The sequence below is a fragment of the Aspergillus luchuensis genome, chromosome 2, assembly GCF_016861625.1.
Source record: "Aspergillus luchuensis IFO 4308 DNA, chromosome 2, nearly complete sequence".
Taxonomy (NCBI): Eukaryota; Fungi; Ascomycota; class Eurotiomycetes; order Eurotiales; family Aspergillaceae; genus Aspergillus; species Aspergillus luchuensis.
In genome coordinates, this window is record NC_054850.1 from 1,490,688 (window position 1) to 1,517,974 (window position 27,287).

At 49.4% G+C, this 27,287-nt stretch overlaps 9 protein-coding genes across 9 annotated transcripts; 8 read left to right on the forward strand and 1 right to left on the reverse strand.

Moving 5' to 3' along the window:
• Positions 1–63: 63 nt before the first annotated feature.
• On the forward strand, positions 64–3,064 carry AKAW2_20476S (UTP14 family protein; the record flags this gene model as incomplete). The annotated part of the gene is made up of 2 exons (XM_041685193.1): positions 64–2,799; positions 2,882–3,064. 2 exons carry the CDS (start codon positions 64–66, stop codon positions 3,062–3,064), a joined length of 2,919 nt encoding a protein of 972 aa, XP_041539302.1.
• Positions 3,065–3,512: 448 nt separating this feature from the next.
• On the forward strand, positions 3,513–3,839 carry AKAW2_20477S (uncharacterized protein; the record flags this gene model as incomplete). The annotated part of the gene is made up of 1 exon (XM_041685194.1): positions 3,513–3,839. The coding sequence occupies one exon, from the start codon at positions 3,513–3,515 to the stop codon at positions 3,837–3,839; it is 327 nt and encodes a 108-aa protein (XP_041539303.1).
• A 1,076-nt stretch (positions 3,840–4,915) lies between these two features.
• On the forward strand, positions 4,916–8,055 carry AKAW2_20478S (uncharacterized protein; the record flags this gene model as incomplete). The annotated part of the gene is made up of 7 exons (XM_041685195.1): positions 4,916–5,077; positions 5,130–5,610; positions 5,665–5,774; positions 5,823–7,550; positions 7,606–7,667; positions 7,720–7,979; positions 8,033–8,055. 7 exons carry the CDS (start codon positions 4,916–4,918, stop codon positions 8,053–8,055), a joined length of 2,826 nt encoding a protein of 941 aa, XP_041539304.1.
• A 3,046-nt stretch (positions 8,056–11,101) lies between these two features.
• Positions 11,102–13,079, forward strand: AKAW2_20479S (calcium/proton exchanger; the record flags this gene model as incomplete). Its single annotated transcript, XM_041685196.1, has 4 exons — positions 11,102–11,105; positions 11,588–12,024; positions 12,094–12,944; positions 13,007–13,079. The coding sequence occupies 4 exons, from the start codon at positions 11,102–11,104 to the stop codon at positions 13,077–13,079; spliced, it is 1,365 nt and encodes a 454-aa protein (XP_041539305.1).
• Positions 13,080–13,762: 683 nt separating this feature from the next.
• Positions 13,763–15,038, forward strand: AKAW2_20480S (mitochondrial 37S ribosomal protein uS7m; the record flags this gene model as incomplete). The annotated part of the gene is made up of 3 exons (XM_041685197.1): positions 13,763–14,110; positions 14,212–14,544; positions 14,616–15,038. The coding sequence occupies 3 exons, from the start codon at positions 13,763–13,765 to the stop codon at positions 15,036–15,038; spliced, it is 1,104 nt and encodes a 367-aa protein (XP_041539306.1).
• A 1,170-nt stretch (positions 15,039–16,208) lies between these two features.
• On the forward strand, positions 16,209–19,077 carry PHO91 (putative plasma membrane phosphate transporter Pho87; the record flags this gene model as incomplete). The annotated part of the gene is made up of 4 exons (XM_041685198.1): positions 16,209–16,291; positions 16,446–17,697; positions 17,755–18,874; positions 18,932–19,077. 4 exons carry the CDS (start codon positions 16,209–16,211, stop codon positions 19,075–19,077), a joined length of 2,601 nt encoding a protein of 866 aa, XP_041539307.1.
• A 907-nt stretch (positions 19,078–19,984) lies between these two features.
• On the reverse strand, positions 19,985–20,892 carry AKAW2_20482A (uncharacterized protein; the record flags this gene model as incomplete). Its single annotated transcript, XM_041685199.1, has 2 exons — positions 19,985–19,991; positions 20,117–20,892. The coding sequence occupies 2 exons, from the start codon at positions 20,890–20,892 to the stop codon at positions 19,985–19,987; spliced, it is 783 nt and encodes a 260-aa protein (XP_041539308.1).
• Positions 20,893–22,559: 1,667 nt separating this feature from the next.
• AKAW2_20483S (uncharacterized protein) lies at positions 22,560–23,183 on the forward strand (the record flags this gene model as incomplete). Its single annotated transcript, XM_041685200.1, has 2 exons — positions 22,560–23,050; positions 23,177–23,183. 2 exons carry the CDS (start codon positions 22,560–22,562, stop codon positions 23,181–23,183), a joined length of 498 nt encoding a protein of 165 aa, XP_041539309.1.
• Positions 23,184–26,029: 2,846 nt separating this feature from the next.
• Positions 26,030–26,692, forward strand: AKAW2_20484S (DUF2470 domain-containing protein; the record flags this gene model as incomplete). The annotated part of the gene is made up of 1 exon (XM_041685202.1): positions 26,030–26,692. The coding sequence occupies one exon, from the start codon at positions 26,030–26,032 to the stop codon at positions 26,690–26,692; it is 663 nt and encodes a 220-aa protein (XP_041539310.1).
• Between the last annotated feature and the right edge of the window lie 595 nt (positions 26,693–27,287).

The following is a 27,287-nucleotide window of genomic DNA, read 5'->3' on the forward strand; positions in this document are numbered from 1 at the left end:
TTTATTTGAATAGATTTTTTATTTACATAGATCACAGCTCAGGAGCTGCGACACACGCCCATCATGCCTCGCAGGCAGACGCAAATGCGCGGTCCTAAAGACCGGGACCAGTCCCTGCAGAAGTCGAAGAATCCCGCACCCAAGAACAAGAAGTCCGGCAACTACCTGAATGCATTTGCTATCGCAGAGAGCGAAAACCCCGGAAAGCTGGGAGTTAAGCGCACCCGTCTGGGCAAGCAGGACGAACCGTTCAAACGCAGGCGACACAACCCTCAAGATGACGACGATTCGGACGGCCCGGACTACAGCAAGCGCCGTCGCACTGAAGACGATGAGGCGGAAATGGACTCGAATGCTGGTAGCGATGGCGAAGGACACCGGTGGAGGATTGGCGAGGTCGGTAGTGACGATGACAGCGAGTTGGACAGTGACGAAGCCATGGGTTCCAGTGATGAGGAAAGGTTCGAGGGCTTCACGTTCCGCGGAAGTTCTACGATGAAGAATAAGCCGAAGCAGAAGGCCCCCGAACGCAAGAAGCGCACTCGCGATATCAACTTGTCCGAGGATGCTGAAGTATCGGAGGAGGACGATCTCGAAGACGACGAGGACGATCTCGGAGAGGATGCGATAGATTTGACTACGGCTTGGGATATGAACATGGCAGAGGAGGAAGAGGAAAAGGCTAAGAAGGCCAAGTCTAAGTCTAAGCAATCGGCTGAAAGCGACGAATCGGAAGAATACGACTCTGAGAGCGAGGACAGCGACTCCGACGACAATGACGATGAACTGCCATTATCGGGAGACGAAATGGACGAAGATGAGGTGGATGAGCATGGTCTTTCCAAGCTACAGGACTTTGTCAACGCTATGAACACCGAGGGTACCACGAAGACGGCTCGAAAGACAGGCGGAAAACAGGAACAAGGGGCCCCTACGGAGTTCGGTCTGACTTCTACCAAAAAACTCACTATTGCCGATCTTTTGCCTTCTATTACAGATTCTCGCCTGAAGAGTTCCCTCAAGCATGTCGACGCTGCTACAACCTCAAACAAGAAGACGTCCGGTGTTCCTGGCAAGCTGGATGCGCCTCTTGCGAAACGCCAACAGGATCGGCTGGACCGAGCGGCCGCATATGAGAAGAGCAAAGAGACTCTTGACCGCTGGCTGGAGACTGTCAAGGCCAACCGCCGAGCCGAGCACCTTATGTTCCCTTTGCCTGATCCCGAAGCAAACCAGACACACCGTATGGGTGCTGCTGAGCCTCGAACCGACCTTGAAAGCACCATTCAAAATATCCTTCAGGAGAGTGGACTCACTGAAAACAACGGAAAGTCGGCTGAAGAACAAGTGCAGGAGTTTGAAGAACTCCAGGCGCGGAAGCTGCCTATTGAGGAGATCAGGGCCCGCAGGGCGGAACTACGGAAGCGTCGTGATCTGCTCTTCCGGGAGGAGGTGCGCGCCAAGCGCATTAAGAAGATTAAGAGCAAGTCGTACCGTCGTGTGCACCGCAAGGAGAGAGAGAGGCTTGAGCAACAGGAACGCCAGGCTCTCTTAGAAGCTGGCGTGGACCTGGATGAAGAGGAGAAGGAGAAGAACGATCGTCTAAGAGCGGAGGCCAGAATGGGTTCGAAGCACAAGGAGAGCAAGTGGGCGAAGAGCCTGAAGCAGACTGGCCGGACCGCCTGGGATGAGGACGCTCGACATGGCACACAAGATCTTGCTCTACGGGAGGAGGAACTACGGAAGAGGATCGAAGGAAAGCGTGTCACCAACGGTGATGAAGACTACCTTGGCTCGTCCAGTTCTGAGTCCGAAGATGAGGACCCATGGGATGAAGAGGCTGGGTCAGATGCTGAGAAGCGCAAGATCCGCCAGAAGCTTAGCCAGCTGGAAGGCGACGATGATGCTGACGCAGAGTTCAAGGGACCTCATGCCAAGCTCCTTTCGATGAAGTTCATGCAGAATGCGGACGCTGCGCGTAAAGCAGAGAATGATGCCGAAATTCGACGTCTCAACCGGGAGCTCCACGGTGAAGAATCGCAGTCTGAGGCGGAATCTGAAGTCGGTCGGCGGAAGTTCGGTCACAACAAGGAGGAGGCGAAGACAGCAAAGGAAACCAAAGCGAAGCTGCCTCGCAATGAATTCGAAGAGGCACCGGGTTCTGACGATGAGGATCAGCGAGAGGCGGACCAAGAGGTCGACATTGTTGTTGACCGTCCCGCAAAGAAGGGACCGGCCGTCTCCCAAAACAAGTCCCGTGGTCGTCCTCAAAAGGAAGTCGCAGAAGAAGATGATGATGCTGCTGCTGCGGAGGAGAACCCGTGGCTCGTGCAGACGAACCGCAATAACCGTCGCGCCACTGTGAACGACTCACAGCAAACTGTTGACATCACGCTAGATGACGCGAATGTCAGCAGTGGTAAATCGAAGAGTGCTCCCAAACCCCAAAAGGCATCGGCACCTAGCAAAAAGAAGGTTGATGCCGAGGTGTACGGTAGCGATGAGGAGGAGAGCGTGCCAGTGCTTCTCAAGAATCATGATCTGGTGAAGAGGGCTTTCGCGGGCGACGAAGTCGTGCAGGACTTTGAGCAAGAGAAGTTCGACACCATCAAGGAGGAGGACGATCAAGTGATTGACAACACCCTCCCCGGCTGGGGTAGCTGGGCCGGTGATGGCATCAGCAAGAAACAGCAAAAGCGCCAGAAACGGTTCCTCACCAAGGTCGAGGGAGTGAAGCCGGAAGACCGGAAGGATGCCAAGCTCTCCCGGGTCATCATCAACGAGAAACGGGTCAAGAAGGTAAGAACGACGATCAGTCGGGCTCTAGCGCGTGTGATCCTTAATTTGTGCATGATGAACTAACGTCTGCTGTTTTGTCTAGAACACCAAGTACATGGCCACGCAACTCCCTCACCCCTTCGAAACGAAGCAGCAGTACGAGAGATCGCTCCGTCTGCCAATCGGTCCTGAGTGGTCTACTAAGGAGACTTTCCAAAATGCAACCAAGCCACGCGTGATGATCAAGCAAGGTGTCATCAAACCGATGGAAAAGCCCATGGTTTAATGTATGTGGTGGTCTGGCTACTACGAGTTGGCAGTCATAATGGGTATCTGGATAGACGAGAGCAAGGCATCTTGCCTGCCTGGGGTCTTTGGGTGGCGTTATTGTAGAATTAAGTTTGGTCATGATACCAAGTCATTTTAAGATTTCTCCGAACGATAGGTTTATTGGTTTAGAGGCTGCGACTAGAGGGTTGTCAAGGTGATGATTTTGTGTCATCCCCGCATCAACCGGATTATTCGTAGCATTCGATCTGCAGACCAGCACTGGTTTCAATTATTTTAGTGCTGGACCCTTTGTGCAGGGCATTAGTCTCCGGGGTTGGTCACCCTCCTATAAGGTTGTCGAATAAGCAGTGTTTTGGATACAAGATGACCAGGTCTGGTGAGTCCCTGCACAAGTGATACTCTCTTCTCCCAAATGCGGAGCGGTTTCCTTGTATGCAGGCCACATGGACATCGAGGTTCGGTCCGACTTGGATCCATGGAAAGGAGCAAGCCACTCAGAGAGTGAGTTGCGTCCCTTGCAACGACGACTGACAGGGCGGAATGCCACGACGGGCGTTGGCTGGGAAGAATCAGAGATCGAGCATTCAACAATCAAACTAACGAAATTTACTTTTAACCTTGGCGTATGGGTACATTCCTTGATGCCTAGGGAGCATACGCCTCCCAGACCAGGTCTTGAGAGAAAGCCACAGAGAGTCAAGTCAAGGACCATGAGACACTCGAAGCCCGGTCGCAAAGCTGCTCGGAGAGTATTCAACTTTGTCCTTTGATCAGAAGGTGAAGGAGGAGAAAGCACGTAGTTCTTGAGGAAGTATATGAGGCATGGGGGGGATGCAGCAGTAAACCATCGATGCTCCACTTGTTCTTGGTTTACCCGCATCTTACAAACAGAACAGCGACAAGCAACTCAACAACTACCATCACCCGTCCTTCCACTCTCCCTCTTCTCTCCTCTCCCTTCCAAAACCATCTACTAGTTTTAATCTGTTCCCACTAGTAATTCGTCCACGACACCATCAACAGTCAATCAATCATTTGGCCCTCCATCAGTTAATGCAAATTAATTTCAATTAATCAATTTGCTCTCCTCCCTTCATCAGCTGTCTTAATCATCCGGCTGCAGTAAGCTTCCATCTCCCCTGCACATACCCGCCCGACTTCAGGCAGATGGCGCTCTGCATGCACCACGGCTTGCAGAGCCCGAGGATGTGCATTCCACCCCCCTCAACCCTACATTCCCCGTGCTATGTTTCCGTTATGCCTCGAGGTCTGGGATCAGACACCACAACATTGACCATTGTGCAGATCGACGCCTCGTAATACCTCCGTTGGCACTTGTTCCAGCCCGCCCAGTGTTCGTCTGGTATCCTTCTGCACCGGGGCCGGAGTTTTGCCCGGGCCTGAGATTCCTACTGGCTGAGACCGGAATCTATACTCGACCTAGGTGAGTTATTTCACTGCTATTTGAAAAATGTCTTCTCCCGCTCGATCTTCTCCTGTTGTTTACTATCCTTTCCCATCCCTTCCTCATATACTGGAGCCTGTCTCTCGAGTGTTCCGTACACTCGAATAGTATTGTATACTAAAGGAGACTTGGGAGATCCAAACTTGGATTGTTTCTCTATCTCTGGCTCCTACTATAATACTCTCCTTAATGATTCCATTGCGGTCATTGTTACTGTTTTGTTGCATGTTTTGATCCTTCTCCTCAACCAATCCCACTGGCTGGTCACTTTAATACATATAATAAGCCTTTTGGCATTGGGACGCCTGGCGGAGCTTGGACCGTCTACTACACTTTTTATTTTCTATATTTTGTCCGAAAAACACGGCACAGATCTTCACAATGGAGAGGAAACACAGATGGGGCTCTTCATTCTTACTAATGTGGCTTCTAGCTGCAGAAGGAGTATACTCGGCGCCGAGACAAACTTCTTCAGCTGCGTCTTCGAAGACGCAATTTCCACCGGGTGCTGAAACTGAAAGAGTACTAGCAGGTACAAAAGGCGTAAGTGCCGAATGGCCAGACTATCATGGAGTTGGTTCTAATAACCATTCAGTTCTATCCGACCAGCCTTGAGCGCGAGGGCCATCCGGTGCGCCCAACCCCGACATCCACAGGGAAGGATAAAGACCCCTTGGGGCTTGATGGACTGTTTGATGCCCTGGGAGATACCGCAAACCTCCCAAACGAATTATTGAGCGAGTTTCTACCGGGCTGGGATAAGAATTACCCAGTGACCGTACCGGTATCAGCATATAAACCGGCTAGTGCGGATACAACTACTTCAGCTACCAAACCACAAACGGAGCCAGAGACTTCTGAGACCTCCACGGCGGAAGCTCCTAGTCAGAACGTCCCAGAGGCTACAACCGCCACTTCTCAGACCAGCAGTCAAGCACCCAGTACAACAAGCGTGACCCAGTCCTCAAGCTCAAGCTCAGCGAGCCAGGCCCAGCCCTCAAGCTCAGCAAGTCTGACCACGACCGCAAGTCAAACAACGCAAGCCGAGAATTCAATCACTTCATCTGTCGTACAAGGTAAGACTTTCATTGGGTAATTGTCTTATAATTTCTAACATGCCTTGGCCTTAGCCTCAGTTACATCAATGTCTGGTCAGGACGTCTTTGTGCCATTGGCGACAGGTCCAATTCCGCAAACCATTACGGCGCGGAACGATCATCCTGTGCCTAAGAAAGGAATTGTATGTATTTCCGTCTTCAAGATGTCATAACTTTCCTAACAAACACAGGAAAATGTCACGACACCGATCGAGACAAACAAGTTCTACGCTGGACTCTTCCTAGGTTCGCAGACCAATACTACCTTTACCCATCCCTATGGTGTGTCATGGGCGAAAGGAAGCGGGAATGCCCAAAGTTATGGAATGGCCATTTCCCACAACGAGGTTAATGTCGTTGCAAATGGCCCCACCAACACCAACATTCCTGGCAATCCCATCCAGTACTACATCAACCCGATCGGCATTCAGCATATGATTCTGTCGGCCACAGAACTGAATACCTCGACTGTGCTGACCGCGGAAAATCTTCTGCCATTCTCCGCTGACGCTGTTCTGAGTCCCACTCCCGGATCAAGCCAAAGAATTACCATCCCTCTGGTGCAGGGAATGGGCTTCGTCACGGGCATGTACAACAACCTACAGCCCCTGATCCAGAGTGGTGTTTTCTTCAGCAAAGTCGTCACGGCTTCCTCGCCCCGGATTGGCATCTACAAATACAAGGTGTCACTGGCGGATGGAACAGAGTGGCTTGTTTATGCCATTCCTCAGGATGGAAAGGACCCGGATTTCCGCCTGGAATCCAACACCAACTTCCGTGGCCCAAGCGGGTGGTCTGGTACGATCCAAATCACCAAGAATCCAGCAGGCGCGTCTGGGGAGAAGCTGTTGGACGGCTCTAGCGGTGTCTTTGCTTTGGAAGCTGCTGTATCCGGGTCGGTTCTAAACGGTGCTGGTACATACAATCTGGCATTCGCCAAGACAGGGAAGCAGCTGCAAGAGACACCACTGCTCATGTATGCCCTGCCCCATCACGTCGAATCGTTTGACAACACTACCAAGGGCCGTATGACCAGTATCTCGCTTCGGACAACGACAAAGGGTAATGCAACTGCTGTTGTAGGAGAAACCTGGACGATGCTTGAGCCGAACCTTCCGACCCAAATGGGCTTCGACCCGTGGACTGTATCGTCCGGTAACGTTAACAATCTGAGCGCTGCTGCCAAACAAGTCATCCTCTCTGTGGCGCCCACCGAGCTCAACCAAAGCATCGACCAACAGTCAGACCTGAATAGCATGTACTACAGTGGAAAGGCATTGAGCAAATTCGCGACACTTGTTTACACAGTGAATAAGCTAGGAGGTAACCCTGACCTGGCAGCATCGGCCTTGCAGAACCTCAAGACCGCCTTTTCTCGCTTCGTCGACAACAAGCAACAGTTCCCCTTGGTGTATGACAGCGTATGGAGGGGAGTGGTGTCCTCTGCCAGCTACGGAGGCGATTCTGGTGCTGACTTTGGAAACACTTACTACAATGACCACCACTTCCACTATGGATATTTTATCCATGCTGCTGCCATTATTGGGTCGCTTGATTCGACATGGCTCACGGATTCCAACAAGGCCTGGGTAAACATGCTTGTTCGCGACGCTGGAAACTCGGCCGCAAACGACCCGTACTTCCCCTTCTCGCGCTCATTCGATTGGTACCATGGGCACTCGTGGGCCAAGGGTTTGTTTGAGTCGTTTGACGGAAAGGACGAGGAATCAACCTCGGAAGATACTATGTTCGCATATGCTCTGAAGATGTGGGGAAAGACGATTGGCGATGCTAGCATGGAAGCCCGCGGCAACCTGATGCTGGGAATCCTCCGACGAAGCTTGCACAACTACTTCCTCATGGAGAGTGACAACAAGAACCAGCCTGCGAACTTTATCGCCAACAAGGTGACTGGCATTGTAAGTTCGGGCCTGCCCTTTCACTCTGATCGTTAGTAACTGACATGTGTTCAAGCTGTTTGAGAACAAGGTTGATCATACTACGTACTTCGGTAACAACCTGGAGTACATCCAAGGGTATGCATGTCCTCTATGAGTTTATTCGTGCATCATGCTAATCTATTCAAAGCATCCACATGCTGCCCCTTCTGCCTTCGTCTCCATATGTACGAAGCCAGAACTTTGTTCGCGAGGAGTGGAATGCACTCTTTTCGGCCAACGCCACCGACCCTGCGTCGAACGTCACCGGAGGATGGAAGGGTGTCTTGTACGCCAACCTGGCGCTGATTGACCCAGCATCTTCGTGGAACTTCTTCGCACAGTCCAACTTCGACTACAGCTGGATTGATGGTGGAGCGTCACGTACATGGTATCTTGCATTTGCAGCGGGTCAGTATATCCCTCCAGATTCTGTAATGAAGAAGTTGCTAACAACGTCGCAGGCTTGGGCGGAGGTCCTGCTTAACGACGCAGCATAGCGATGATGCATTTGATATATTTGGTTTGTCATTTTTGATTGTCCAGGACTTCTTTCCTGGAAGATATGCAGCATGCGTTGCTGATATGTTTTGGCTGGCGCCGTCTACTATACCTGTTCATATATCCGACTATCCTGTGGACGTAGTGATATAGATGTTTATTAATGACTTTATCTCCATTGGCATTGATCGCAAAGAAAAACATTATCCTTGACTCTTAGCATCGTTGGATGTTCTATTGCCAATACCGACCGTAACATCAAATCCTGCCATACCCCAACACCGCCACTCAGCCGCGAAGCATAGCCCCAACCCCCCCCCTCCAAGGCTGTACAGCCTCATAACAAGCTTATCTCTCGCGAACACAAAGTGAGATGTGTCCCAGTCACTCGGGATCTATCGACCCCGCACGTGGCGGGCTACGTGACATAGCCTAATGACTAGTACTTAAGTAGTAGTTCTTATGCTAGGCTGAGTTGACCGGGGGAGAGGAGTCAAGCTCGAATGTGATCTGATAAAGTGAGACAACCAAATAATCGCCGTGGCTTATGCATCTATCCTAGATAAGAACGTACATACATAAAGTTTGCTAAGAAGGCTGCCTGATGCGGAAAAGAAATACCATACATACCATACTCTTCGTTCCTGTGGCTCAGTTTATTGAGGAATGTTACTTGAACAAGCCACAGTAAAAGTAATCTATCTATCTCATTAAGAGGGAATGTTGAGGGTTTGGGTAGTAGCTCCTAACCCAATCTATTCTATTTAGACTAGTTAAGTTAATATTAAGTAAGTAATTAGTCGACACTTTCAATCTCATCTCGATACTAACTACCACTTAGTATACTGAGAATCAAACAAAGTGTCAAACACAGTAATCTGATTGGTAACTGCACCTCAACCGGTGAGTGAAAGTGGGTCAAAATAGCAAGGGACGGGGGAACGGGAAAAAGGAGTGCACGGATCAAGTTGGGTCTTGCTCTAAGTAAAGTACTAAGTAAGTTCCGTGATCCATCTGGCAACAACATATTTCTTCGAGGGTTTGAAGTTTAAGCTCATTTCTTTTGGCTTGAAGTAGTAAGGCAGTTAAGGTGGCTGGATGGATGTCTTAGCCGCTTATTGATTCTGTATTCTACAGTACACTGTGTATGTGGCTGTAGTGTCCAATTGGAGGGAAGTGCCGTTGGTCGGTAGTTTGTACTTTGTAAATAGTAGGCTACTTGGTTGTATACGAGCATCACAGTTACTGAAATAGGGAAGTTATTAGTAAGGTTAGGTAGTGACCTGACGCTGTAACAATGTCATAGTTGTTAAGTTCTAGTTCACTGCTGCTGTCACTCTTTGTCAAGAATATCTCCGGGTTTTCCAATATTAGCAAGTCCGGCAGCATGTCATGTTGGATGTTAGCAACGTGTTGCGACTCTGTGGAATGATCGATCGATTCATGTTGACTGAATTCAGAATTTTGTTGTTAAATTTCCCCAACCCAATCTTTCAAAACCCGACAACCAGCTCATAAATCTTAAACGCGGCCAAAACCAGCTACTTCATGGTCCAGAACTTTGTGAGTAACGAACGAATGAGCATGTTACGTCAAAGGGGGGCCATGGGCCATTCCCCTGAGGGTGGGCCTGATCGTGGCAGTGCAAAATGCATAGTGAACTAGTGAGTGGGTTTTTCCACCATCATCCGGTGTCACGGCAGGCCCAGGAACATGGTATGTTTGATCAGTAGTAATTTATTCATGATAAGGGACTCTGACACAGTGGGGATTTGAAATTTGAGGAAGGATGCTATGTAAGTAGATAGAATTATCATGCTGACTTCTTTCTTAATTCATTGAACTGCATTAGGTATCATGTTGAAGAACTTGGAGATTCAAGTGATTAAAGGTGGCTGGAGCTGGAAGCATCAGACCCACCCGGATTAGTCCGGGAGCTCGAGTCTCGTCACAAACAGCCGATTCCTGCTGCTGGGAAAGAAAAAGCTCAGGCTCTATCGATCTATCCTCTGCATTAGTCGACATCACCATTACCCGGCATGGAGAAGCTGGTCCGCACGCTGGTGTCTATCACTCTTTCCACCCAGTAAACACCCAATAATCCCAACTTTTCAGTCCTTCCTTTTCAAACTTTCCTTCTCAAGTACTACTACTCCCATTCCCCGGTCGGCTTCGGGCAGTATCCTCTGGTCCCAATTGTCTCCCGCGAAGTGGTCAACGTCATCGTCATCCAACTCCCATCATTCTCTCTTTTAAAAGTACCCTTCCTGCCCAGAGAGTCAAGTTAAAAAAGATTTCTAACCCGTCCCAGGTAGCATTACGACTGTTCAGTCACTACGAGTAACTACTACTTTATTACTCTTCCTCAACTTAACCCCCCCACACCCTGCCACAATCACACTGGGCAGCTTTCCACACTTTTCCCCCCTCCATCAATCCCTGGAACGTTGGATGATCTGGATTGAGGCTGTGCAGCTGCCTCCCTCCTTTTGGTCCATCCCTTCAGTCTTTGGTCCACCAGAATTTCCTCATCAACCAATTACCACCGCCACTGGAACATCCGGAATCGTGATCACTGCTTAGCGACTCTTTCGTCTAACCACTAGAATTTGTACGGGTTGGAGTACGTAGCCACCATCTCTTGGCCCCTGTACCTTGCAAAACTCCCTTTCTTTGGTTCATTCATCACCCTGGAAAAAAGCTCAACGTGTGCACGCGTCGCACGGTTCTAGCCATTCCTGATTCGCCGTGTCCAAGCCTGCAAGGTGGCTTGTGCTGTGATAATCCTTTGCTAAGCACAAGCAAAGTTCAGAAGAAAGCCTACCCACGCGACAAGCCACAACATCAGACTTGCTCCATCCGATCACGGGGTGCTACATTGGCAACCGACTGTTCAATTCGATTAAGCCCCGTTTCCAAGAGACGACTGGAAAAAACTTTAGATCAGAAGACCCAGTCGCTCATATCGCTTATATCTCTCAACCCCCGTTTGTTGTGGTTCCAGATTGTCGCCACAGGACTGACATTTCCCAATGGGTAAGTGTTAGAGAGAGAACCATCGTTCCTTAGCACTCCTCATCCATGTTTCGAGTCCTACTCCTACCTAATTCTTAATTCCGTTTCCCCACCTCAAGTTTCTTCACATCTACGTCCCTCCTTATTCAGGTATCATTGTCCTTCCATTCGTTTGCTTTTACATTTTGCTTTTTCACTTTCTTGCTCGCTGGCTATGATCGGCACGGCTTGTTGTTTCTTCACGCACACTTGGATCAGTATACTCTGTGGCAGTATATCCGGTCGTTCATAAGCTTTACACTTTCCCCACTCTTTGTTCGTTTAAACTGCTTTGTCGTGTCAACTCGCCCTTCCTTTCATATTTGTTATTCTCACAACACCATCCGTGGCGAATGACGACCATTGCCAGCCTTTTTCTCATCTTTTCACATTTACCCGCCTCGTCCTATTAGGTGCTACGCTCGGTAGACTGGGCTAACAGAATTTCCAACGTGCTTTTACAGCGACCAACAATATCTTCAAGTCGTTTAGACGCTACTCCTGGGGCCCCAAACGGAGAATGACGGGCCTATCCTCTGAAAATGGTTCCACGGAGCCTGATGAGAGAGCAGCATTGCTCGGCGACATTGCTCGCAGTAACTCCGGCCTCCGTCCGCGACAGCAGAAGCAGCACTGGTCTCACTGGCCGAGGCGTGTGGCTCATTTGACCTGGTCGACTCTCGTTCGCGATTATGTCAATGTTCTGCTCATTTTCGTGCCACTCGGTATCGTCTCCGGTGCTCTCCATTGGGACAGCACCGTCATTTTCACCCTGAACTTTCTAGCAATCATCCCTCTGGCCTCTCTTCTGAGTTTCGCAACTGAAGAATTGGCAGCCACCATGGGCCAAGCCCTGGGAGGCTTGATGAATGCCACGTTCGGCAATGCTGTGGAGTTGATCGTATGTATATCTCAAACTCTTGTCTAATGAGTTGTTATGACCCGGCGCTGACAAGCATTGCACGAATAGGTCAGTATCATTGCTCTAAAAGACAACCAAATCCGCGTGGTCCAAGCCAGTATGCTTGGTAGCATCCTGTCCAACATTCTGCTCGTTCTCGGCTGCTGCTTCTTCGTCGGTGGTCTCAAGTACTCGCAGCAATCTTTCAATAGCACAGTAGCGTCGACAATGTCATCCCTGATGACGGTTTCGTCTGCTTCGCTGATCATTCCCGCCACCCTTTACGCCTCTTTGAGTGGCTCGAACGATAAGGAGCAAAGACGTGACAACATCCTGATCCTCTCGCACGGAACTGCCATCATTCTTTTGGTTCTCTATGTGATGTACCTCTACTTCCAGCTCAAGTCGCATGCGGAGCTCTTCGAAGCAGCCAACGATGAGCTCAATGATACAGAGAACCAGGGCGGCGAAGTAGAAGAGGCTGAGGAGGAGGAGCACTTGCTCAGTCCGTGGGCGGCCACTGTTGCATTGATTGTCATCACGGTCTTAGTTGCTATCTGCGCCGACTATCTGGTTGGAAGTATTGACAGCATTGTGACGAAGACTGGCATGAGTCGCACGTTCATCGGTCTGGTTCTCATCCCCATTGTTGGAAATGCCGCAGAGCATGTGACCGCTGTTGTTGTCGCCTGGAAAGGAAAAATGGATCTTGCCATTGGTGTTGCCATCGGAAGCAGTCTTCAGATCGCTCTGTTTGTCACGCCATTCCTGGTCATTCTTGGATGGATTATGAACGTGGACATGACACTTCATTTCCATATCTTCGAGACCATGGCCTTCTTCATCTCGGGGCTGGTCGTGACATTCCTGATCCAGGACGGAAAGTCGAATTACCTCGAGGGTGGACTGTGCTTGGGAATGTAAGTTGCTCTTATACTGCTATGTTTTCACTCGCCTAGGAGCCTTCACTAACCCGTCACAGGTATCTAATTCTAGCAATTGCCTTCTACATCTACCCAGACGATGTCAACGAAGACGCCCTGTTCAACCACTAATATGTTGTTTAATGGGTTGGGCACTTATTGAGCTGCTGCCTACCAGCATCTCCGCTCACTTTCTCATTTTCTATCTACTTCTTCCTCGTCTCTCCTTAATGTTGTTTAACTCGAGTATGCCGTGTAACAAGCGAGCTAGCTTCCTCGGTTGGGCTTTGTACAGACATGCCCGGATGCTGTTCTGGGAATTTTTCACGTTTTACTATGGGAGGTGCATTTGTGTTTCATTCCAGCTGCGGGTCAGTGCCACTGTATGCCAGACGGGCTACAATTATGTATTTCAATAGGCCAAGAGCCGAGTTTTCAAAAGTCGCCAATGACTTGTGTCTGTGCTGCAGACCGGAAAACGGGTTAATCAGGAATACTAAAACGCTTTTGTCAGATTTGCAATCATATATCGGACATTTAACTTAAACTGTCATAAGATGCAGATTATCCCGTAGAAGTTAGTAGTAGATAAAGCGATAAAAATCGTCACCCCGTCATCATCATCACTGTGGAGGCACTCCATCATGTCTGCAATCCAAGGAAATTCTTGGCGCGGTGGATGACTCAGCCGCGGATGTGGAGAGGAAAATCGTTCGCCGGCCTCCAAGGCAAGAGAGCCAGATTCGGGTCGATGTGACTTCCTCACCTGCCATCCTCCTTGACATTGATTGTTCATTGAGGGCCTATATCACACCATGCCGCCGCGTCTCAACCTTTTCACCGCACGGGCGGTCCCCGTTCTTCGTCAGTCCGCCAACAGCTCGGCTGCTTCCCGACGCAGTTTTGCGACCATCCTCAACACCAATCGGCCTTGCGCGGCCTCGACTGGCCATGGCTTGAAGTCCGGCCTGTCGGCTTCCGTTCGGACGCAGAGGAGGTGCAACTCCTCGGGCTCTGATGGTCAAGATAGACCCAAGGGCCCGACCGAGGACCCTTTGCCCCATGTTAGCGAAGAGGCCGCGGAGGTCAGCAAGATCATGGATAAGAAGTGCGATGGTACCCCGGCCAGTCCTGAATTGGAACAGGGAACGCCTATTTCTGAGGTGTGTTGATCCATCTCGGATGCCGTGTTGTAGCTGTTGCTGCTGCGGCTGCTTCTCCCGCGGTATCTGGGTCCTGTATATTGACTATTATCTCCGCATAGATCCTGCAACGTGATAAAGAGGCCCTGAAGCATATGCCCAAGGTCATGCAAGACCAGATGAAGCGCCCCTCCGGTAGCCGTTCATTCTCGACGTCCGCTCGCCGCCTGCAGCCAGAACTTCAGGGAAAGGAATTCGATGATGCCTCGGCGTCGGTCGTTGCCAACATGATCTCCCAGGTTAACCAGCAGGCTACGGAACTGCACCCTGGACTTAAGTTCGAAGTGCCCGAGAACCTTCCCAAGACTGAGAACTTCCGCAAGAGATACGAGACGATAGTGGAGCAGTTCACCAAGCTGCTTATGCAAGATGGCAAGCTGAGCAAGGCTCAGAACGTATGTTTACTCTGCAGAGGGATTTTTTTTTTATTCAAAAGGATTAAAGGCTGACTGATTTTCTGGGTTAGACCATGGCATTCATTCTGGATCACTTGCGCACTGCTCCTCCCCCGAACATCAACCCCCGGCGCCGCTTGCTCCCGGGCCCTCCCGCTCCTCAGCTCCCTCTTAACCCCGTCCTTTATCTCACCTTGATTGTCGACTCTGTCGCGCCTTTGCTCAAGCTCCGTCAACAGAAGGGTATCGTTGGTGGTGGTGTGTCTGTGCAGGTCCCTTCTCCTCTCGCTCTGAGACAGCGCCGGAGAACCGCGATCAAGTGGATCATTGATGCCTCTGACAAGCGTAAGGATAGTCTGTTTGGCCAGCGCGTGGCTAATGAGCTGGTTGCTGTCGCCGAGGGCCGCAGTGGAGTGTGGGAAAAGAGAGAACAGGTGCACAAGCTTGGTGTGGCTGGCCGTTCTAACCTTGGATTGGTTGCGCGCCGGAGGTAGTGTACTTATTCTAGCTTACTTGCGTGAGCGATGGCAAGAGAGTCCCATTTCTACTGTGATGATATCAGAGGGCGTTCGGCTACATTGTACCTATGATGGTATGCAGTAGGGGAGCTAGAGAGATGGATGGTGTTGTATATTATCTGAAACCTGTACCTCATTTTCTTTGGCCGTTTTGAAAGCATTTGGATTAGAAAATTTACGCATAATTGATTCAAAGGAAATATCTGACTGCTACTACTTACTAACTACTGCTAGTTTATAGCCTAGCTAAAGTGAGAGTGAGTGATGCGACTAATGAAGTCCTCGACTTTAGCCACGAGCCAATGGCACGGGCGATGACTAACAGCGCTAGTCGCGGCTGGGACCCTCTCCGATTCTGGCCAATTCTGGTCCCCGGAAAGCAGCTTATCTGTAGCTTCACCGATCCGCATTGCCTGCCTCCTCGCGATCTGTAGGATGCACTTCATTTCCTACAGGCATCTTTCCATTGGCGTGTTAAGCGGTATGCTTCATTGACAGCTGGATCGGGTGCAATCCCTGTTCTGGACGCGTGGGGAAGGAGAGTCTGACGCCGATCGGGTATAGTACTAAGTACTAACTATTCCTGCTGGCGTCCCGTGCTTCATTATTCGTCCTCCCGATAACGACCAACGCACTGCAGATAACTACCAGCTAGTATACACGACCATCAACTAGCTAGCGTTAGCGGCACGACCTGAGAACGTGGAACGTCGCCCATTCAACACCCTCGCACAAATACGCTGGACAGTCTCCGGCCGCTGTCTCTGCTGCCCCGCTCTTCCCTGCCTCTTTTTCTTCCTGTCCAACACCGTGTCGTCGAATGCCGGCGATCGAACCTGGGCACGCATCGCTTCTGCGAGGGGTGCCTCTCCCGACGATAACGACGTAACCCCAAGCGGCCAGTCCATCGAACTCGGCCAGTATCCTGACACACCTGCCACAACTGCCCGCCAGTCTCACGCGACTCTTCCTCCTACCCAGCTGACTGACCCGGGGTCTGAATTTCCTCCCTACCATCGTACAGACCACCGGGAAGGTCATCCTCAGAAGTCTACACCGCGGGACAAACCGGTTATCATCAAATATTGGATAGAAGCTCTTCGTCGTCACCCTCACCGCCACCAGACTAGCGGTTCCGCCGACAAGATGAAGTTCTCACATAGCATTCAGTTCAATGCGGTGCCGGACTGGAGTGCTTATTATCTGGCTTACAGCAACCTCAAGAAACTGTACGTCTACCCTCTCTGTCTCTCTCTCTTGTCCTCCGCCGGGGGAATTTTCTTCCTATATTGCGAATGTCACATTACACTCCGAGAGTGCATGTTACATTGGCGGAAATTCTCTCTGTTGAATGGATCCCTCTAACTGTTGTCCAATGTTCAGGATTTACTCCTTAGAACAGGAAGTGCATCGATCGGCCGGACATGACCATGTAGATGTTGAACAAGCGCCATTGTTAGATGGCGGCAGTCTGAACACTGATGCGATATTTCGTCGGGCTCTGGATGCAGAGTTGGAGAAGATCTGCTCGTTTTATCAATCCAAGGAGGCGGAGATATTTACAGAGGTCGAGGACGTCCTCCGAGATGCCGAGGAATATGCGCACAGGGCCGATACGATGAATGTCGATCCCATGAGTGATGCCATGATCAAGGGTCGCACAGCCAGTTCAAGCTCCAGACAGCGGCCTGGGAGCATTGTTCGTCCGGTGCCATCGAACCAGGAACGGCGTCATAGCGCATTCAGTGAAACACTGGCCGATGATGACGATGACGATGCAGACAGTGACGACGAACCCGCGCATCAGTATCGACCGCAGTCGCATGGCGCTGAGTCTAGCAATCCGGATGGTAGTCGTACGGACGACATGAGGGACTCGATGCTCTGGGGTGCCGATTCCCGGATTCTGGGCTACAGCGGTCCGTCCGCGCACCGCGGGGGTGCACACGATGAGCACTTTTCAGATCCAATTGTCGTAGATCTCTACAATTCGGGGCTCTCGCTGAAGAAGCGGGCTGTTGCGACTTACGTTTCCATCTGTGGACTCAAGTCGTACATACAGCTTAACAAGACCGGATTCTCCAAGGCGCTGAAGAAGTACGATAAGATCCTTGACCGCAATCTGCGTCGGGAGTACATGAATTCCGTCGTGTCTTTGACGTATCCCTTCAAAGACTCTACCATGGAAAAGGTGGATGACAACATTCGCAAAGTCGAAGAGGTCTACGCGAATGTCGTCACCACCGGTAACATTCCCCTCGCCAAACGTGAACTCCGCCTGCACCTCAGGGAACATGTTGTTTGGGAGCGAAACACGGTCTGGAGAGAGATGATTGGTATCGAAAGGAAGGCTCAGGCTGCGAACGTCGGTATTCGCAGGACGCTTCTGGGCGGAGACGAGGATCCTTCCAGAGCTCGACGCCAGGGGGACGAGCAGGAAGTGGTGTCCAAGATGCTCAGGACGCCGTTTGGAGTCATCCGAATTCCACAATGGCTCTGTAGTTTGAGTCTCGTCACCCTTGTTCTCATCCTGCTTGTCTTTGGCATTTTGTTGTCCGTCCCGATAATGGAGAAGCCGGAACAGCAGAATTGTCTAGCCATGCTTGTTTTCGTCAGCTTGCTGTGGGCTACAGAGGTCGGTTCATCCCCTACATCCTTCTTCAATAGCTAACCTTGGAGTCTGTCGCTGCAGGTTATTCCTCTATTCGTCACATCGCTACTCATTCCTTTCCTCGTCGTGATGCTCCGTATCATGTTATCCGACAACAAGCCCCACGAACGCTTAGGCGCGAAGGAAGCCACCGCCGCTGCTTTCAGCGCCATGTGGACGCCAGTCATCATGCTGCTGCTTGGAGGCTTCACCATCGCTGCAGCGCTGTCCAAGTACGATATTGCTCGTCGTATGGCCATGTTCGTCCTGAGTAAAGCCGGGTCCAATCCCAACATCTTGCTGCTCACCAACATGTTTGTGAGCATGTTTCTGAGTATGTGGATCAGCAATGTTGCCTCGCCGGTGCTCTGTTACTCGATCATCCAGCCTCTGTTGCGTAATCTGGCGCCCGATTCCAGCTTTGCCAAGTCCCTTGTCCTAGGTATTGCTTTGGCCGCCAACGTGGGCGGTGCCGCGTCGCCAATCGCATCGCCTCAAAACATCATCGCTTTGCAGAATATTTATCCGAGCATGAGCTGGGGGACCTGGTTCTTCATCTCACTGCCAGTGTGCATTCTCTCCATTGTCGCGATCTGGATGCTTCTAGTGCTTACCTTCAAGCCTGGTCGCGAGACGGCCGTCGCCATCCGTCCCTTGAAAGACAAGTTCACAGGAGTTCAGTGGTTCATCAGTATTGTCACGCTGTCAACCATTGCGTTGTGGTGTGGCAGTCACCAACTCGAGCATATATTCGGAGACATGGGCGTTATCGCCATTATCCCGATGGTCCTGTTCTTCGGCACGGGTATCCTTAATAAAGAGGATTTCAACAACTTCCTCTGGACGATCATCATTCTGGCCGCTGGTGGTCTTTGCCTCGGAAAAGCCGTCACGTCCTCGGGGCTCCTTCACACCCTTGCGAATGCCATCCGCCTGCGGGTGGAGCATCTGAGTCTTTATGGTGTGCTGCTTGTGTTCTCCGCCCTCATCCTGGTCATTGCCACGTTCATCTCCCACACTGTGGCCGCCTTGATCATGCTCCCGCTTGTGCGACAGATCGGACTCGGCATGGACGACCCGCACCCGAACCTGCTCGTGATGGCGAGCGCATTGATGTGTTCGGTAGCCATGGCTCTGCCTACAAGTGGCTTCCCTAACATGAGTAAGTCGCCCTCCGATGACAATACCAGACAAGTATGTATGTACTGACAACTCGCAGCGGCCATCATGACCGAGGTGCCCCAGACGGGTCAGCGGTATCTGCAAGTCCGTCATTTCTTCACCCGCGGTATCCCCGCCAGCTTGATGTCCTTTGCCGTGATAGTAACGGTAGGATATGGGTTGATGTACATTGCTGGACTGTGAGGTGTTGTTACAACATCTTACACTAATTGCTTTGCTTTGCTTTGTTATTGGTTTACCTTATATGTGGTGGAACGCGAAAGATAATAGGCCTGATCTGAGCTGATTTAGCCACGCGGCGCAATCTGGTCTGGGCATGCTTATTTAGATGGTGCGTTTTTATGGTGGATGTTGCTTATGGTTATACTGGATGGTGATGGTCCCGATCTACTTTCTTCTTCTCTTCTCGCTTGGCTAGACGATGAACAATAGAAATATACCAGATTGAAGCTATAGAATTAGGAGATGTAGGCTATAGATTCAATTCATTATCCTGTACTAGGAACTACTAACCATTTAAAAAGAAATGGTAGTATGATAGAAAGTACAGGTCTGTACAGCAAGCACCATTGACACAGAAAGGCAGCTCCTGCACCTGCTCATGCATAACACACGAAAGAAGAAGAAAAGAAAATAAAGGAAAGAAAGTAAGCAATATCATCATTCATCAATCGCGTTATGAAAATAAAAAGACAACCAACCACAACCCGATCTAGACCGTATCAAGCAACAAGTCACATCATGAACATAAATAACATGACATAACATAGTAACATATGTATGATGAAGAAAACCACAAGTCGGTCAAGTAGTAGTAATAGTTGTAGTAAGACGAAGGTATATCGTATCAAAGCATCATCATCGACGACAAATAACCAGGAAAGAAAGAGAATAGCAGACACCGCGGTAAGACCACACGAGCGGGATAGTAACTAATAATGTCCAACGAGACTGACTTTTTCCAACAAGAAAATCCCAGTACTCTGTCCTCAACACACTCAGTTCCTATCCGCACGAATTAGTCACGTATGTCCCAATATATAAGATGTATGTGTGTATAGTGTAGTAATGGTATATCGCTCGCTCGATTTCACGAACTGATGTATATCAGATAAATCATAATAGGGTGGGTTTTATATCAAGTTGCAACCCAGGGCATGGGCATCAACGGGAAAAGGGGGGGAAAGAGAAAAAGGGGATGGGGAAGGAGGGATAAACATACAACAACCCAAGGGTAAGATCACCATGAATCTTAGCCTTCAACTGCACCTCAATATCCAAATTGAGATCAAGTCTCAACCTCAACTGCTCATCCTTGCCTTCCTTTTCATCCCCGCCGCCGCCTCCGCCGAGGATCCCGCCTACGGCTTTGCCCGCACTGCCTGTTACTCCGTTCAGTGCGTTGCCTGCTGTGTTTTGGACGAGATCGCCGGCTTGGCCCACGCCGGGGAGGCCGCCCAATGGTCCGCCGTCCTGGCCTTGTTGTTGCTGTTGGGGACGCTGGCGGCGCTGGCGACGGGGGCGGTCTACTTGTTGGTTGCTGTTGTCCATGTCGGAGTATTCGTCTCTTTGGCGGAGTTTCTGGGGTGGTCGGGAGCGACGTTTACGGTCTTGGTTGTTGGTGGGTTGGGGGGCGCGTTGTTCTGGTTCTGGTTCTGATTCTGGTTCTGGTTCTGAGTCGGAAGATTGGGGTTCTTGTTTGGGGGGTTTGGTGTCTTCTTTCTCTTCTTGTTTGGGTTGGGGGTCTTGTTCTTCTTCTTCTTGAGGTTCTTGTTTAGGTTGAGGGTCTTCTTCTTTGTCCTCTTCCTTGGGTTTGTCTTCTGTGTCGTTGTTGGTGTTGTTGTCGGTGTTATCCTCAGGCTTCTGTTCTTGTTCTTCCTGATCACCAGTAGGAGGGTTCTCTTGTTGAGGGGAGGAAGGGGACGAGGTATTGTTCTCTCCTTCTTGGGAAGGGTTATTGGTAGAAGAAGACTCAGGCTGCTTGGACTGATCAGACATGATGAAAGAAAGAGAAAGAGAAGAGGAGGAAAGGGAAATCAACGAGATCTAATACTTCAGCGGCGGTCTGGGGCACGGGGACGTACACTATATAGGGCTCGGCTGGACCGTCCAATGGCCGGGCAATATTTATAGATGCAGGTTGAAACTTACCCGCGGAAATACGCAAGGGAGGGAGAAAGAGTAGCGAGCAGAGTGAAAGTAAAGATGAGGGAGGGGGGGCGGAGGCGACGTCAGTCGATGTATGGAAAAGAAAAAGAAAAAAGAAAAAAATATGGGGTGAAAGGATCAAGCCAGTATGTCATTTGTGCCACTCATCCTCCACCTTGCAGGCAAGATGAATGAATGATGGATGACGATGATGATGATGATGACGTCGCGTGGCTGGAGTCCCTACTACATCTTCCTGACTAGTATCTTTACTTTTTAATTTAGTACATCGGAGAATTATTGGAGAGATCGTCGCACTTCGGCCGGGATCGCTAAAGGGCATCGTAATCTTTCTGGGATCATCTTCATCTTCTTGTCTGTGACTGGGCTGGATCCACTATACGACGTCAGTGCACTGACTGGGTTTAGTTGGTCCACCTGAAAGCCTGTCAGACTTAGGTTTAACTTGGTCCCTCTCGGTTTTTACTGATTTAGTCTACAGTAACTGTGTCTATTAGGTTATTTTCTTTGTCTTCTTCTGCCTTCAAGTTCATGGCAAAGAAATATCCCGGTATATGGCGACTCGGATACAGTTGCCACGAGACTTTCAAGGGATAACCGTGGATGTCGGCGGGAGGTTTCTTGGATCACACGTTTCGGCCGGCGGCAATGCAGACGAGGGTTCCATGGTCCAAATGTATCACAATCAGGGAATGAATATCCGAAGTGTCGCGATGGAGGCACGTTATTGATGGTGACACAGACACAACACCTACAGAGACAAGAGTAGAAAATAGAAAATACAAAGAAAAAGAGGGTCCGGGCAACGTGGACATCGATGACGATCACTGGCTCGACCGTCATCGGCTGACTTGAGGATCTTCTCAGACACAATGCCGTTGACGATGATGATGATGCAGTCATGGTGAAAGTCTTCAATTTTAATTAAATGAAAGGAAGAGCATCATTGGTGAAGGTGTAGTCGCCCAGCCGCTTCCTCCCTGCGCCCACAACGTCATCCTCCCATCCTCCAGCCCTGCACGTTCATTTCTCCACACCTCCAAACAAACGGCCATACATCATTTTCTGGTTTTCGTTTTCTTTTTGTTCTAGAGTTTAGGTTTTTCCTTTCTTTTCCCTCCGGAGTGTTACTCCCTTTTTTCCAAATTTTGCATGTTCAATTTACTACTATTATTCTCTCTGTCTGTCTGTCTGTTGTGTCCGCACTCCGGCCGATTGACGAATTGCCCCATCCAGCAATCCTAACGAAGACTGGCCACTACTTACTTACTTCCCTCGGTCTCTTCTTCGCCTCCCGCATTCGGGGTCCCTTTTGTATGTAAACCAAGTCATGCCGCTCTGCCCGCTTTCTGCGAATCTAACAGTCACTTCGGGCTGGTAGGAAATTATATCAATCCCATCCCATTACATCTCTCTCTCACCAGTCACCACAACCCCGCCATCCCATCTTCTGCCCCGTTACTACTCCAGCCCCCACAATCTACTACTAGTTCAATATGGCTACCGCTCAGGCTGAGAAACCAGCCACCAAAACCTTTGCTAATGATCCTGATGATGTCTCCGACTACGATTCCGAGGATGACTATTCTGATGACGATACCCAACAAAAGCCTCAACAACAGCAGCAGCAACAACAACAACGCCGCCGTCGTCGTCCCCGGCAGCAAGACCCCAACGATGAAGACGACACCTACTATTCCGATGAGTACTCGGATGACTACGATGACTACGACGATGAAGATGATGACTACTACGACGACGAGGAAGAAGAAGTCCAGGCCATGGAACGCTACCAGCCCACCACCATCAGCAGCCGCGACAATGTGCCGGCACAACCGATCGCAAACGGCGGTATGCAAGAAGCGGAAGGCAAAACCGGCGATGACTGGGAGGATCAAGACGGAATGAAATTGAAATTGGAATTGAACTTGGATATTGAAGTCGAATTAAAGGCTCACATCCATGGTGACTTGACGTTGTCGTTGCTGTAAGTACTCCCCTTTTTCTGCTTCTGATTGATCACATTGATTGCGGCGGCGGGGAATCTGGCCTGCGTGCGGACCAAATGCATGCAATGCAATCAATCAAATCACTTAATCTCGTTCGCTACTAGTACTTGATCGAGATCCGATGGTTGACATGATACCCCTTCTCTTTTCCAGCGCATGATTTCGCCTCTCGCCTCTTGCCTCTTTGCCTCCAGCACCGCTGCATCTCTATCATGGTCATCCGTCTTTTCTCCGTCGCCGAATCCCGAGCGTGTTCGGTTGTCGTCGAATAGAACCAAATCAAACCAATCAATCTTCCGGCCGAATTAGTTCAATGGTTCGTTCGATAAATCCCGGGGGATAAGAATGGGTTTCGTTTCTTTTTCTCTTTTCGCCACATTGTTGGCGCGTGTGTGGTTGACGGTCGGTCGGTCGGTCGGGTTCCTGGCGATCGTTGCACTTTCCGTCCATTTCGGCCGGCGCTCGCAAAATCCACTTCATTCCATTCCGTTCCGTTTCCGTTATGACGTTTACGAAAGGACTTTCCTCGGTGCTTTTCTTCTTCTCTCAACAATAGCGGTTGTTATTTTGCAATGAATTGCCTTGTATTCTTTTTTTCTACATTGCCATTGTTCGGATAGAAGTGGCGACTACACTTGGGTACTGATGTATGCGATGTTTCTACGTATCTATGGTGATGCTGATGCCGATGCTTATTTTGACCCATCTACTCCATATTTCAGTGTCTGTGCGCACTAATACCTTTGTTGGTATGGTTTGCTTGATCTTTATTTGCAGCTATCATAACGAAGGATATACTTTCTTTCCGAATATATAACTATATGTCGATTTGTTAGTACTGCATATCATGTGCCTCGGAAACGCCGACCGTAACCATATCACAATAGTCAGAGAATATGCTTATTCGCAAGACACAGCGATAGCCATCAATCTGACGTACGTCAATGCACTAGACTGGAACTACTGCAGAGCAACTGGACTCACTAACATGATACCAAATCACAATATGCCTCGCATACTTCCAATTACATTCAACATGACCTACCTGATTCAGCCTACACGAAGTAATCATGACATACTGAACATTTTGATATAATACTCTAACTTATACGTGTCAGGGAAACTGACGACAAGTAAGCTATCTGTAAAGGCTCTCTTTTATAAGATCCAGATATGCATATGTCGTCGCCACCATACCCTTGCGTAGTGATACGCTGCATGAAAGGAAATGTTTATAGTATTATTGAAATGTTGTTGAAACTAGAGAACGTGAGATAGGATAACCCTGCGCGGTTATTGAAAAGAGTAAATATCATCTTCTGGACATTCGCCATGGAATTCCAGATCTGAAGAAGCAAGCACCATGTGATTAATATAAGATTACATATGGCTTCATTATTCTTGATAGGTCTCAGTAGCATTGAGTACTATAGAACATCACGATCCCACTACTATCTCTAACATAGCTAGCGTAGGTAATTAAGTTGTCTGATATCAATTGATTAGTGGAAATAAGTCATATTGTCATATTAGTTGAATTCCTTGGACAACTTTTTTTAATTTGCAGTAGGATGGTCGTGGAACGGGTTTGCTCCGAGCATAATCGAACGAAAACTATACGATAATATTGTTGCAGTACTCTGAATAAATAATGTGACCATACAATATTGGCAGATATCATATTGCATAGCCGGCTTTGCTTTACAGTTTCATGTTTCACTTGAAGGTAGTGGGTAAGTAAGCTGGCTGTTGTTTTCGTATGCTGGTTAGTATAAGATTATCAAGACTATTCTTCGTACATCGGGCATGTCTTGAGTGAGCAGCTGATTGTGGAATACTCAGTTCGAAGGCCTCAAGCTTATTGAGGGAGGGTGGGTATAGTCTAGCTAGCTATATTCTATTGATATACTGTATGTTTTCCAGGAATTAGTATTTCGGCTCGCCCTGCTACGTTTGATGGCTTGTAGCCTGTGCAGACACTCGTGCTGAGGAATAATGGAGTAGTTGACTAGTAGTTGCTCAGGGTGAGGGATCAAACTACTAACAAATTGTATGTATTTTCCATAACGTATTGTATAAGGGAACCACGATACCATTTGTTACTCAACGATCGATGCGATAAAAGCCACTAGGATGCACAATTCGTCAATATGTTGCATGTGCATTCGACTAACTTGTAGAATCTCGCCAGGGTATGCATATGTTTGTACTTGCATTGAGGTTGTCCAAGACATGGAAATCGCCGTTCAAAGTATGCTGTTCTTGGGGGACCGCTTTCTTCGATTATAGCTAGGTGGAATTAGTTGTGCCTTGACTCAGGATTCTTAACTGTTTATCAGTATTGCTGGGAGTAATCGCTATACTATATTGACCAGTTAGGTAACATCCAGCGTGGATTGGTTGGAGCGATACTATAAAGTTCGGTAGTATGATACTGAAGATTGTGACAGATGATGACTTTAGTAGCTCTGGTATCTGTGATTTACAAACTGACAGAAAATCATGGATGGCCGCAGTACAGAGAAAATGTGCTGATTCACCAACAGAAGGAGCATCATGGTGCTCAGAATATATAGTGAGACTTTTATTGCATTATATACTAGCAGTTCTAGCACTGAGATGACACCAACATTAACTAGATCCCATATTCAATAAATATACGCAATACAGAACGATAATAATATAGTAGAACTCAGGAGCAGACACCTTCACGTGTGGCCTCAACGTTGCGGAGTGCCAGTTCCTCGGGAAGGGTGAGCCCATCATGAAGGTGACGATCCCGAGGTACTCTTGGCGGGATCAAAAAGGAGTCTCGCAAACTGCCACCACTTGATCGCCTAAACCCGCGCATGCCAGCAGTCATTTTCTAACCACTCACCATATATCAATCGCCAAATTTCACTCAACACAAGAAAGGGAGCACGAAGAAAAAACAGGGCAAACAGACAAGAAGCAAAATGGCACCAGATCGCTCCAACATCTCCTTCACCATCACCCACATGAACGCCAACCACCAAGACTCCCTAGCAGCCTATCTCCAAGTCTACTGCCACGTCTCCGCGCGCGAAGCCAAATCCGCCCGTCTGGAGGACATCAGCTTATCGGATCTCGTCATCAGCGCCAATGGCACACGCTACACCGTCCCCATCGACCCAGCAATGGGAAGTTTCTCCGAATCGCGATCCCGCCTGGTAGCCATGCACCAGGAATGTCTTGCGCGACTGGGTCGGTCGGACATTACCATCAAGGAGTATCGGCGGCCAGAGGGGATAGAAATCTTCCTCTTCTTCGTGTTTGCAACGGCATTGGTGGCATTCTCTCGACGCAGTAACTTCCTACCTGGGTCGTTGTTCTACGAAACGGTGGGACTGGAGGCGGTTCCGCCACTGGCGCACCTGTTTTACAAGACACAGCCGTTTGTGCTTACGGTGATGGGCGGGTCGCATGTGGTGGAGGCGAGTTTGCTCACGGTCAAGAGGTTGAGGCGGCATGGAGTGCCGGTGTTGTCGTTGGTGTGGTGCGCTTGGGTGGTGTCGAATTTGATTGAGGGGTATACGGTGTGGATGAGGTTTGATCGGATGGTCAAGGAGGAGGGGGCGAAGAGGGAGCATCGGAAGTAGTCAGATACATTGTATGTAATTCAGAGAAGAACAAACATGTCTATCTACCGGATTAAGGAACCACAACACATTGAGACTAGTGTCTCCTGCTCTATTGTCTATTGCGCAGTGGCTTATCGCTTATCGGCTAGTTAGCGGGCATCGACTAGCGGCTTACTCATCACATCACGGGACCACACTAAACCAATCCCAGACTAGGGTAGTAGGGCAACTTCCACAAGCGAGCCACAGTGCGAAATTCAACGGAAGCCGACGACAAGCACTCAACTCCTTACGACCAACCCAACGACCCTTGCCCGCTGCGTTCCTGGTGAAGGGCTGCAGGATTAGAGGTGAGTTTGTTGCAATTAATCCGTCGTGATTTCGATCCCTCTCGATTTTTCCCGGTGTCGTCGACGGTCGGTGTGCGCGTGCAATCTACGATCGGTCTCGAATTGAAGAATACATTCCGGGGTATATCGAAGAGGAAGAAAGAGAAAGATTATCAGAGCAGTTGTTTGGTGCAAGGGAAATATTAGCGGCGGCGACGACGACGATTGAAAAGAAAGAACAACTCAAAGAAAGATTTTTTTTTCTTCGCTTTCTCGTCCATACC